This window comes from Cyprinodon tularosa, unplaced genomic scaffold (assembly GCF_016077235.1).
Source record: "Cyprinodon tularosa strain WSP-4 unplaced genomic scaffold, ASM1607723v1 ctg270, whole genome shotgun sequence".
NCBI classification, from domain to species: domain Eukaryota; kingdom Metazoa; phylum Chordata; class Actinopteri; order Cyprinodontiformes; family Cyprinodontidae; genus Cyprinodon; species Cyprinodon tularosa.
The window spans coordinates 1,653,969-1,666,820 of NW_024038975.1; the positions used below are offsets into that span (position 1 = coordinate 1,653,969).

At 42.7% G+C, this 12,852-nt stretch overlaps 1 protein-coding gene across 1 annotated transcript; it reads right to left on the reverse strand.

The window, feature by feature from the left end:
- Positions 1-2,667: 2,667 nt before the first annotated feature.
- Positions 2,668-12,473, reverse strand: sik1 (salt-inducible kinase 1). Its single transcript, XM_038289664.1, has 14 exons — positions 12,223-12,473; positions 11,642-11,837; positions 11,419-11,535; positions 8,440-8,503; positions 8,078-8,239; positions 7,693-7,817; positions 7,487-7,610; positions 7,183-7,403; positions 6,808-6,957; positions 6,607-6,717; positions 6,276-6,498; positions 5,937-6,191; positions 5,661-5,850; positions 2,668-5,559 (listed from the first exon to the last, which is right to left on the reverse strand). Exons 2-14 carry the CDS (start codon positions 11,792-11,794, stop codon positions 5,040-5,042), a joined length of 2,415 nt encoding a protein of 804 aa, XP_038145592.1. The 5' UTR covers positions 11,795-11,837; positions 12,223-12,473; the 3' UTR covers positions 2,668-5,039.
- Positions 12,474-12,852: the final 379 nt, after the last annotated feature.

The window sequence follows — 12,852 nt, forward strand, 5'->3', positions numbered from 1 at the left end:
TTATGATTTAAAAAATTGACACATCACACTGCATATTCAGTAAGAAGTCAATGAAGCCTATAAATAATGTAATATATCATATAATACAAATACATCACAACAAAATAAGTGTGTTAATGGAGCACAATGATAAAGTAGTCAGATATTTGTAATACTGCACACGCATACACACACAATGTTCCCCAAGTGCTATATTAATGGTGTATTCATGTATTGGTTACATTGTTATGGTAATTAATTACTTTACAGGCCTTTTTATGGTGCAAATCTATGAGAGTGGGGAGTACCAAGATGGCGGCAGGTGACTTCAGTTTTTTCGGCCTATCAGCAATCCAGTGAATAAATATCAGAGGTGGGAATGAGATCGGGTGAGCATTCATGTGCTGCGTACTGGCCGAGAGGAGTTAAACCTGCAGCTATCAGTTTCACATTTTAGAACTTTTTTTAGCAGGATTTTAATAAACCCTGCTTATCTCAAAAGACTTAAATACTGTTTTAAAAATGTCTAATTAAACCTTTAATATGACATAAGCCCTTCAGTATTAATCTGGTAGATGAAAAAAACTGAAAAAATAAGAAAGGTGCATAATATCTGGCTGAATAAGTATTATTTCTGTTTATTGAAAAGCTTGTAGAAGATCCTTTGCTTTGAGTGCTACAGGAGGTTGTTTTGGCGTCTGCCCCATGGCAGCTGTGGCTACAATGTGGCTTACTACAATTAGTGTGAGAATGACTGATTGTTCTTTGAGGCGGGTTGGAGATTTTATGCAACTACAGAGCAATATTAGAATTTTGGGAACAAGCGTGGCATCAGTTTTTGGAGAATAAAATAGTACCGGTATATATATATTTAAAAAAACAGAGCTAAAAGACATGTTCTTTATCTGGTGATGCATTTTTTGCCCCCTGGGTATTGCTCATTTAATAAATTAACACTGATCTGCAGAGGAGTTCATAATTATAAAAACAAGCTGAGGAAAAGCAGTCCTCTGTATTGTTCTATATTGCAAGCAAAAGCTGGTGGCATGATCATGATATTTAGACAGAACAAAACTGTTGTTCAAGATAGCTAAATGCATGCATATTTTTTAATCATAAACCTTCAGACAAAGAGAAATATATATTTTTTCACCATCTCAGTGCGTCGATGAATGGCTTTACCAGAGGAAACGTGTAGTTTTAGTTTTAGGGTCATTAAGGGCAGAGAAAAAAATGGCAGGAGTGACGTCACCTTAAGAGGATTGTGGAGAAGAGATGTTCTTAGAATCTGTGATTCAGATAGGAATTTAAGATGCAGGATGGTGATAGAATCCCACAAAGCAAAACTGAATATTTAAACTGACTGAAAATATGCTTCAGAAGAGGTTTGCACACTTATACACTACTGCCAGCTTGTAAAACCCTTTTTATTTCTTTAATTTCCCCCTTTAACCAATATAGCAGGGAAAAGTTTTCAAAATTACTTATCTTTTTATTAAGTAATATAATTTTAAAAGGCAAGGTGCTGTTTTCTTTTTTTTTTTACATCTGCCTTATGATTTTTATTTTTAAGGTAATTTTAAAAGGCAATTGTGCTTCTATCCAACTTTATTTAGATGTAGCTTGATTTATATAAACCAATGAAGTGGCTGCTTTGGTCAATGCAGAACAGCGCAAGAATTTGGAAGTAAAACATATAATATAAACTGTAACAAACGAACCTGGATCATGATCAAAGTTAACTGTTTTTAATGGGTCAGATTATACACTTGTCAGAGAACATATTTTGGTGTAAGATTATGCAGCTACTATGAAATTGTCATGATCGGTACACTAATGTGACCCAATTATGCAGAACACCACGACACAGGAAACAGATGAAAAGTTAACAGAGTTTATTGAAGACAATCCAACGATAGTATGTTCTGGTTATGGTCCTGGGCAAACGGGTTCACCGGAGTCTGTGAGGAAGACAGTTAGCTGGGCTCTTAGCGGTTTGTCCTTTGATAGTCTCTGGTTTGTACCTTGTGGGTCCTTGAATGGATCTTGGAGAGGAAGGTTGTTGGAACTGGAGAGAGTCTGATTAGCTGAGTCCGTTAGCTGCTTCAGCGTCTTGCTTCTGAAAGGTAGCTGACCTTGACTTAGGATCTCCAGCTCTTGGTCCAGAGCTGCAAGAGAATCCAGGGGAAGTCTTCAGGTTTGGCTCTGAGGGCAGGCTCGGTGGGTTAAGCTCTTCCAGAGCTTCACGAAGGAGAATCAGATTTTCCTGGAAAAACAGAGACAAGATTAGGATCCTGTCAGGATCTCAGAGCAAGCAAAGTTCTCAGAGGTTCAGGGCTTAGGTGCTAACCAACTGGCTCAACACTGCGGCGTTGAGGCAAGGTCTGAAGACAGCTTAAGTAGAGGGTCCTCCTGATGATGGTAACGAGCAGCAGCTGTGCAGAGGGCTCTGCTCAGGAGGATCCACAGCGGACTCTGCTGGAGAAGAGAGGTACTTCTCCAGCTTCCAACAGAAATAACAACTTCTCCAAATGTGTTTATATTTACTGAAGTGCAATTCAAGTAACATGAAAATACTTTTTTTATTATGTTTTATATTTCAAGATAAACGCTTATGGTAGCATATGAAGATACAAAACTGAGATCTATTTAGGCATTAAAAATTGATAGAAAAAGGCAGAGACACGGTTCATACTTAAGGAAGTGAACTTTATTTAAATAAATAGCCACATAAATAAACAATCTTTCTTTAACATTTTTTCCTTTTCATCTTCTGGTCCTCCTCTTCACACATACATTCACACATTCGCACACACCAAGACGTGATCATGCTCAGTCAAGTAACAATTTTGGAAAAAAACAAACAAAAAACAGGAAATACCTATTATCTGGAGTTTCAATCAAAAGGATCATCTTACCGATTTGCATCACAATTCTTAGTGTTTCAACAGGTTGTTGTTTTTTCCATTATGAGAAACAAAAAAATGTATTTATACGAATAAAGTGCATTTTATTTTCTGTTCAAACAGAAAGCTTAAAACAAATTTTAAGAGGAACCAATGAATGAACAAAGGAATGAATGGCTGCTGACAGGAGCAGCCATTATTCCTTCTTCAGAGTCACAATCAGACACGGTGGGTTCTGAATGTGAGTTTGCTTGAATAAAAGGCACAAGTGTCACTGATGAGTGCAATCTACCAAAAAAGGACTGGAGTATCAACACTGCACATCTCCAGGTTCAGGGCGGGAACCTTGAAAAACACTGCTCTCCTATGAGATCTTTCACAGATATGAGACGACTAACTGAACACACAACAACACACATCGCTTCATCTGAAATAAGCTTGTAGCCACTGAATAAAGTTCAGCTTCCTTCACAATATGGTATTGCTATGTTTAGGTGTATTTCTTTTTTTATTTATATTTTCTTCTTTTTTTCTAAAAAAGTACAAAAAAGGGAGAACACAACCATGGTCCTGTCAGTAACAGCTACATATACAAAGACAAGGAGTAGCTTTAGGATTAGGTGGCAGCAGGAGTTTCAGATCAACTTAAAATGGTTGCTTACCACCGGGCTACATCTTTAGACACCATTTGAAAAGAAAAAAAAAAGTCAGTAGTGTGTCTTTGACAGATCACCCATCTCTTGTGCTGTTCGCTCTTTGGTAAAACCCAAAATTCCTTCCTGTCTTTTAACTGCAAATGCGCTGTTTTGAAATGCCTTCCTCTAAATCACTACAGTGTTGTGTTTTATTGGATCACATATAACAAGTACCTTTTCTGGTCAGTTAGCTAGCGCAGTAAGATCAAACACTTTTAAAGTAAAAAAAAAAAAAAATAAAGAAAAAACCTCAGGTGAAATACAAGTAGTCCTGAACCTTGTCTCTCCGTCGTGTGAAATATTGCACGTTCCCACAGACTTTGTTCTGTCCAGCGTTCCTATGAGACACACGTGGAGCCTCGAGATTGAAGGTCAACGTCCGCAACAGTGTGAGGGCAAAAACTTTAGCTCCTTATTGAGCACTTTAGGTCAAGCTATGCACTAATGTTGGGTTTGATCTGGTATTGTTAAATTAAATAATGAAGAATATATATATAAATTATCATTATTGCTATAAATACACTAAATTAATTTAGCCAATTTTTCAATTAATTAAAACTGCATATAAAAACAGCTCATGCAAGTTAGCTGAATATAAACATTAGCGATTCTTTTCCTTTAAATGCCTTCCCCCAAAAATGTTGCCACTCACAATATGGCGGACGAGCTGCTGCATTATCTCTAACTGGGGAGCAATGCTTCCACTCTTGCGATGTCTGAAGTGATAAACGTGATGTTTCACCTTGTTGCCTAAGGTTTGTAAAAGCATCTAACCTGGAGGTGTCCAGCAAACGAAGACATTGTGGATTTTTGCACCTATAGCTCGACTGGGACCGATGTACCTGTTTGTGCTTTAGCTAAACCAGTGAGACAACATCTTCATTCAGTTTTGGCTGATTATAAGATAGCAGTCTTTCAGCTTGAGGTAAAAAGCAGCATTTTGCGTAGCAAAAAAACAAGCTTGCAATGAAACCAAAACAAAAAAAATCATCACAGTTTCGATACAAGTCCTTCAGTGAATGCTCGTAAGCTCCAGGCGCTATACTGCATGTTCATTGCACTGCTACAGAGAAATGTCTCAAGAAAGGCGAATAAAGTTTGGGAAGAATTTTGGTCTTCTTATTTATAGAAGAACTAGAACGAAGAGCAGTGGAGGGAGTATTCCTGTTCACTTAGACAGCATCAGAATTTAAAAGTCATTTCAGCTAATCTCATTCAAGTGAGTCCATCGGAGAGCTGGAAGAGAGCCTTAGAGTCTGTTATTGCTTCTCTGGCTGCTGAATTTACCACCTCATCCAGAGTTTGGTTATTGCTTAGTCTCTAGCTTATATGATCTCAAAAACACACATACGTGGACACATTCTCACATGTGTTCCTCATGTTCAACGATGAGTCAGATTATCTCTTGCATCAGCTTTTTTGTATCTTCCGCTCAGTTGTGCTCTTTCCTTGGACCGTTTTATTTCACCATCACGCAGCTGCTGAGCTGCTGCTGTCCGGCCATGCCCAGCTCCTGCATGCTGGGGTCCACGCCGGAGGCCGAGTCCAAGCTCCAAGGGGCCAGCTTGGATGAGACGGGGAACGGCCCGTGCGTCGCGGACTGAGGCTGCTGCAGGACGGCGAAGGGGAGAGGCTGGGGTTGCTGGCTGATGTGCAGGCGGGCCTCCAGAAGGTAGGCGGCGGAGGCCACGGGAGACAGTGAGGAGGCGTAGCAGCTGGATGAGGCCGAGGAGCAGCCGGAGAAGGAGGAGGAGGTCTCGAGTGTTTGATGCCATAGGCTCGCTGGAGCTTGCTGCTGAGAGGGAGAAGGCAGGGAGGGTTGGGCGGTGGGAGCATCAAAGATGGAGGAGGGAGTAAATGTGGATGTAGGTGGAGGAGAGGGTGACTGCTGCTGTGCCAGGAAGAGGAGAGGGTTCTGAGGGTGTCCTGTCTGGGTGGCCTGGATCTGAGCTGGTTGTTGGTGCTGAATCTGCAGCATCCTGGAAACAGATGAAAAGTCTGAGATCCTGCTCTACAATCAGGATAAACGATACCCTAGCCTTTTAAAAAACAAAAAAGGTCAGACATAAATGAGTCTCACCTTTGCTGGTGCAACACTTCCTCCAGCATGCTGCGGTGCTCAGAGAAGGCTGGCCCCAGTGAGCCTCGGCTGCCGCGGGTGGAGGAGGGAGGGGGAACAACCTGCCTGGCCAGACCCTTGATCTTATTTAACCCCAGAAGCCCTTTGGTGCGTGTGTTTTTCCTCAGCTGCTGGCGGAAAGCTTTCAGGCCTACAGAGACACATTAACCTTTAGGTGACAAGGTGCAAACAGGCAGAAGGTTGGGTCATTTTGGAGGGGGCTTTCTGAGTTCGTACCTTGTGTGAGGGAGGTGTCAGAGGCCCGGCGACCCTCCTGGAAGCTGACTGCTGGCAGACTGCTCTGAGTTTGGGGAAGGAGGTGGGAGGAGAGAGCCAGAGGAGCTCCGGCAGGCAGCCGAGCTCCACCTTCAGCACCTAATGCTAGAAGTGTGGACATCTCCCCCATAGCAGATTGTAATGTGGGAGGGGGGCTAGATGAGGACTTCAGACAGCTGTCCGATGAAGCTCCATCTGAGGGACTGACCGCAATACCTGCAGAGACAGGAAGGAGGACAAGTTTTAATATTTTGACCTGCCAAAGTGGAGACTTTAGCTGTATTTAAAATAAATACTAACAGGGAGGGTTGCACTGGTGGAAACGGGCGGAGACCTCAGCCAGAGTGTGTCTGCGGGATGTTGTTGGGGGGAGCAAGGGCCCGAGGCTCTGTGTGGCCTCCTCCTCCTCCAGGTCCCTAGGACGCACCTCCTCACTGATGCTGGTCTCCAACAGGCTGTTGGGTGAAATTGAGCGGTTCCAGAGGAGCCTGTTCAAGCTGGCCTCCACTGGGAACACCACCCGCTGGCAAACAGAAGGAGGAAGACTGTTGTTGGAGACTGGATGCTGCATTTACTTGTGGTCTTCTGTGGACTACAGCGAGCTGCTCAATGCTGTTAGGTTTCTATTTACCTGGAATAATCCACCTTGGTCACACTCCACCTCAGAGTACACAGCAGAAGTGTTTTTGGCTGGAAGTGAAAAAGAAGGCGTTCTAAACGTCTCACCGGACTCCATGATAACCTAGAGGAAACCAGAAAGGGCAAAAAGGCTTTAAAATAAAATCTAAATTAAGACAAATTTGGGTTTTCTACATGGGGATGAAGCACTGACCTCTGGGCCGGTGGAGTCAGATGTGCTCCTGGGTCTTTGGTTCCACGTGCCACACTGACGACTCAGCTGCTGAGCGCGATGCTCTCGCACTCGCTCTAGGAGCAGGTAGTAGATTGCAGAGAAGTGATTATAGCTGCTGCTCTGCAGAGACTGGAGAAGAAGGAACGGCAAATTAGTGACAGTTAACAGAAATAACACACTACAGCTGCTGATTTGAAGTGACCATGAACTACAGTGCCTCTGGAAAAAAACTGTTAAAGCCCCTTTCCCACATCTGACATTACTTTTTATCTGCAGGTGCCCAAAGCTCTGCGTACCCCAATAAGTTGCAGCCCAAACAGAAAGAGTTTTAATGAATAAACGAGCCTCAGTTACCTCGATTGTCCTCTGGCGGTCGATGCCCAGTGTGTTCATGATTCCCAGGACTGGTTCGCTGTAATCACCCAGGTTGGAGTTGTATTCAGTGAGGGAATGGCTGAGGGTTTGATGAGCGGCCGACGGGTCAGCCAGCATCCAGCGGTGTTGCTTGATCTGGGCTATGCTGATCCTTTTAGCTGGGTCTACCACTAGCATCTTACGGATCAGATTTTCACAGTCTGTCGGGTGTAAAAGAAGTAAAATGAGACTGACTGATTCTAGGAAGCTCGTCTTTAGATTTTGTCAAAAGGAAAATGGTTACCTTGAGACATAAAGAAGGGGATCCTGAATCGACCCTCTGTGACTCTCTGTCTGAGCGCAGGGAGGCTGGGAGCGTCGAATGGAAGAGAGCCGCAGACCAGGACATACAGCACCACACCGAGGCTCTGTGAGAACACGAAGGAAACGGTTAACTCAGGGCTCATTTCTCCTGTTAGCTGTTTTATCTCCATCAGTTATGTGCTTTACCCAAATGTCAAGCTGTGGCCCCTCATATTCTTTCCCCTCAAACACTTCAGGCGCGGCATAAGGCGGGCTGCCGCACCACGTAGTTAGAGGATCCCCGGCATTGTAGAAGTTTCCAAATCCAAAGTCTAAAAAGCAAGAAAAAAACAAAAAACATTTTCAATCATTGCTTAAATACGAGAAACACCCTACTGCTGTCAATCCCCTCTGCTAATTACTGCTAGTGAACTGACTCAATCGCTTGCTTTTAATCAACACACATACAGAGCAACACTGATTTAATTAGGGCCGTTTAGGAATCCCAGAGAGGCTGCAAATACTCTTAAACCAATTAACTCTGTCTAGCATTTTACTTCCCAGTAAAGCAGTGAATGGTTTAGAGACCTACCAGCCAGTTTGATGTTCATGTTGGCATCCAGCAGCAGGTTCTCGGTTTTCAGGTCGCGGTGGACGATGTGATGTCGGTGGCAGTAGTCCACCGCTGTGAGGATCTGCCAGAATTTCCTTCTCGCCTCATCTTCGCTCATGCGGCCGTTTGAGGTCAGGTGGTCTGGAAGAGGAGAGGGAATGTTTGAGCTACACATTTAAAGATTCTCTGCAGTTTTTAACATTTGTCAGAGCTAAAGAGTGGCATTTAATTAAAATCAGAAAAACTGCCTGTGGCATTACAGTTCTAGTAATAATACTTGATCTCAGGACATTAAAATGAAAGTGAAAGGGTTTCATTATGGGGATCAGAGAAGAACTCACCAAACATCTCTCCATTCTTTGCATACTCTGTAACGATGTACAGCATGTCTTTGGTTTCCATGACCTGGGAGGGAGAAAAGAGAGTTTAATGTGACTGAGTCAAGTGTAAGCCTTGTTCCAAGAAATCCACAGCAGCCGCCAGACATTTCCTAACCACCAAAACCTCCTTCTCATACTTGTCCATAAAGTTGTTCCACTCATTGCAAAAAATACCAAAAGGCTTTCTGTCGGCTCTCCGGTTACATAAGCTGACCAATTTCCTGAACGCGTTTTTATCATGTTTTAAACACCGGTTTACACACGTCAACACAAAAACCCTAACCGAAACATTCCTGACATTCACTCACAGACCAGCTACTTAAATAATTTTGAGTGTTTCTCTGTGGCTAGTACCAGTTGGCAACACATGCTCTATGTGTTGAATTTCCAATTTTCCCCAGCGTCCTTTATCACGTATAAAGTGCAACAGATTCACACAGGGCTTTCTCACACTGGGTCTCTCTTTGTGCTAGAAGTGGTGTACGTGCCATGAAATTCCCAGTCCTTTCCTGGAGCACACAGAGGGCCTCCGTTTCCTCTAAACCCCCCCCAGGGAGGGAGCAGTTTCAACTGAAAGGTTGCACAACAAAGCAATTTTCCGTCAGACAACAAAAAGTCTGTATGGATGACGCCGCGGGCCGGCTCTGAAATAAAAGTCACTAAATTCCACTGAATGGAGGATTTTTATTTTAGTAAACGGGGGGAATCAATACAAAGTCCTCTAAGTGGGAAACAGAGGTTATCCAAGACAGAGCCGCGCTCCTGAGCTCAGACACCTTGAGGTGATGCTAACGTCATAAACCTGTCGCTTTAAGCGATCCATTCAGCCATGTTTTACATTTCAAAAGCCTCCTAAGCCTTTACCATCTGATCAGCTAAGCTAAAACCAGTAGGGGCGTTTACTGATAATAAGAGACAAAGAAAGGTCAGTTATTGTTGATAATAGAGAAGGAAAAATGCATCTCGTTCCCATGATGATGGTAACAGAATGGAAGCAGCAGCTGATCAGAGGAACAGAGGGGGCAAAAAATACAGTACTAAGATGAAGATCACAAGACCGCCTTATGCCAGATTCCTTCCTTTGTACAGGAAGAAGAGGATTATGTGACTAGCATCATCTTCATCAACCCCTCAGCCAAAGGCTAGGTCACAAAGAGGCTACAGAAAGACACAAGACCCATCTGAGTGATGCAACATTGCTGTTTTTCATCAGTTCATGACTAACAAGCCAAACCAAATCACACCTGCTGCTTTACAACAAAACATCCAGAACATCAGTGGTTTTTAGCCTGTTAAAGCCACAACACTGAGACATTAATCATCTCCTCATACGCTGCAGGTTGATTCCTATCGGCGTAGGGACTGAGACAGCTTAGTATCTGTCCGTTAAGACATTAATCCGTGTGAAACTGCTACCATAAAGGCCTTTTATGAGTCTATTCTGTCCTTTTAAAGAGACCACAGGGAACGCCAGCAAGGTTTCTCCAACTATACAGAAGGATCGACACAGAAGCGCCCCACCCCCACCTATTGCTGCAGTAAGAAATATTTGAGGTTCTACCTAAATTCAACCTTCTAATGTTGGCTTGAGAGAGATATAAGGTTGTTCTCTGTGATCGGTAGATTTATTTAAAACAAGAAGCGCTGTTAAATTTAGAATATGTTGTCTCTGTAATTAAGGTATTAAAAATAACAACAGCAGCACACAGCTATTATTATAAGTTAACTATCCATGGTTATGAATGGTAAGCAAAATGTATTTTTATTAAGTTTTCATCAGAATCTATGCAGAATCTATGCAGAAGAAATCCAAACTTTTACAACAAATGGATCGATATCAGGAATAAAAAGTACAATTTGATTGCACAATGTTAAGGCCTTCTTTTTTGCTTTGTTTTATAGAATCTCCTTAAAAATTGTATTTTGTCTGCACATTAAATAATACCAATAATACAAATACTAAATAATACAAATAACACAGGATCATATCAATTATTAGTTAGCAGTAAGGCTATATTTTTTTGCTATTTATAGCTTGATATCGTTCAATTATTTTCCTTCACTTATAAGTAGAGTAATGTGGGGAATAGGGGCTTCCCTGAAATCATGTTATGATATTATTTTAGTTTAAATCAGCTTTTAAACCTATCATCATAAAAGAAAGAGGAGAATAGTAATGAAAAGACCATCATGTGTTCTTTTTCCCAGTGGTATTTGTTTATAGGTTCCTTGCCAGACGGGTGCCAAAGTGCAGCAAGGTCAGCTGAGAAGGTAAAAGCGGATTCTTCTCACTAAGTCCTCAATTTGATTAGGGAGTAAAGCAGCGCTTTGTGAGGAGGCTTTCACGTGACTCACAAACACATTGCACTTGGCTCTAACAAGTGCTAATTGGACTTAATGTTCTGATGTTGCACATTCCCTTCACCAGCACTCACCTGACTGCTCTGAAACCAACATTTCTGCAGCCAGCCTCTACAATTATACAACCAGAAAAAACATCCCAGAAATGCATTGTTCCCAGGATCGAGTGGTGCCCATAAATGTCCTTGCCCTTGTATCACACAGAGTGAGAGATAGAGAGGGAGGTCAAATAGGATTGCACTAATGCTGTTGTTCTGTACTTATGATTTAAAGTAGTCTGGGAATCATTGGCTCATCACAAGCTGGTAAAAAACCACTTAAATGCAAAATGCCCCTTATTTGCTTCCCTCGCATATTCCCACTCCTATATCCTGATGCATGCAATAATGACGCACAACGCTCTACAGTCCGATGCTGCTAAAAGTGCAAAGTTTACCACATCCCATTCGTGCACAAATTTAGACCAACTCCAAGGCATACGGAGGGAAACTCAGAACCTGCACGCCTTCCAGTAATCTGCACACGTACTGTTGGACCACATGCAAAACTGCAGCAGATGAGATAAGATAAGACACAAACCTGGTAGAGCTTGATGATGTGGGGATGGTTCAGCAGCTTCATAATCTGCACCTCTCTGTAAATTTTCTCCAGGTTAGATGGACTCAGCCTGGTCTTATCGATAATTTTAATTGCCACCTGAAAAAGGGAACACATGAGAAATTATAAAAGGGCCTAAATAAAAATAAAAAATGTGCACAGAATTTGAAGTAACTACAAATGCATGATAGGATAACTGACTGACCTGCGTTTTGGTGACTTTGTGCCTGGCCAGTTTTACCACTGCAAAGTTTCCTTTCCCCAGGGTGCGGATGATCTCATAGAAGCCAACCTGTAGCGGCCTCCCCTGAGCAGGGCTGGGCTGAGCAGCCATGCTGGTGTCCGTCATGATCACCATGGTGGAGAAAATGTAGTAACAACGCTAAAAGGAAGGTGTTTATCTGTACAGACAAGCAAAAAGAGAAAGGAAAATGTCACTGTTTTGAAAGAGTATTTGTTTTAAAATACTAATTCAATTAAAAATATTCATTCAATCTATATAGGCTTAGGAAATAAAAGAAAAGAGAGAAGCTATGTCTAAAAGTAGATGTTATTGTAATTATAATTTAATATAAATACTATTTTTATCTGAAATATATATATTTTTTTATTTTATGACTATACATTATCATAGTTTTACATCAAAAATTTGAAAGAATCAGGTGAAATTATCGTATTTGACCAAAGGGCCCAGATTGTTTTATTCATTTTTGTTAACTGAGAAAAAAAAAAAGTATAAAGCACATATTAAAAAAAAGAAAAAAAAAAAAGGAGATGAGGTCTTACCTTAAAAAGATATAAAGCGCCTTCTCTTACAGTTCAGACAGCTATGTGTGAAAAAGTGAACCATTCCTCTATAGCTCCGAATAAAAAAACACATGAAAGAAGGGAATCTGCTGGGAGACAGGAGCGTTGCAACTTTTCCCCTTCAGGACTTTTCTAGGAGCGCGACTGTAAGGGTTTCGGCCCGGGACTGTTCTGCGCCGGTGTGTGCCTGAAAGCTCCGCCGGAATGCAGAGCTGAGGGCTTCTGCACTCACAGGGGGAACTCCTCCTCCTCCTCCTCCTCCTCCCCTTCTCGCGCCCTCCCCCCCACCGCCACCATAACAAATTGATACCCACCTCATTAACGTCACACCCGCGTCAGAGCTCCGAGCTGGGTGCGAGGCGAGGCCGGACCCGAGCGCGAGGCACGGGTTGCCGGGCAACCGCTCGGCTAGGGCGCTTGGTGACGCGAGTGCTGATGGAGAGGTTGCTTGGAGATGGGGACGGTGACGTCAGTCGTAAAGATGTGTCACCACGTGATGTTTCCGTCCGCCGGGCTGGCTGGCTGCTCGCGGGCTCTGCGGCGCGTTCCACTCCACCGAGCGGGAGCGCGCCCAGCTTTATTGCAGGAACAGAAACAGGAAGCAGACTG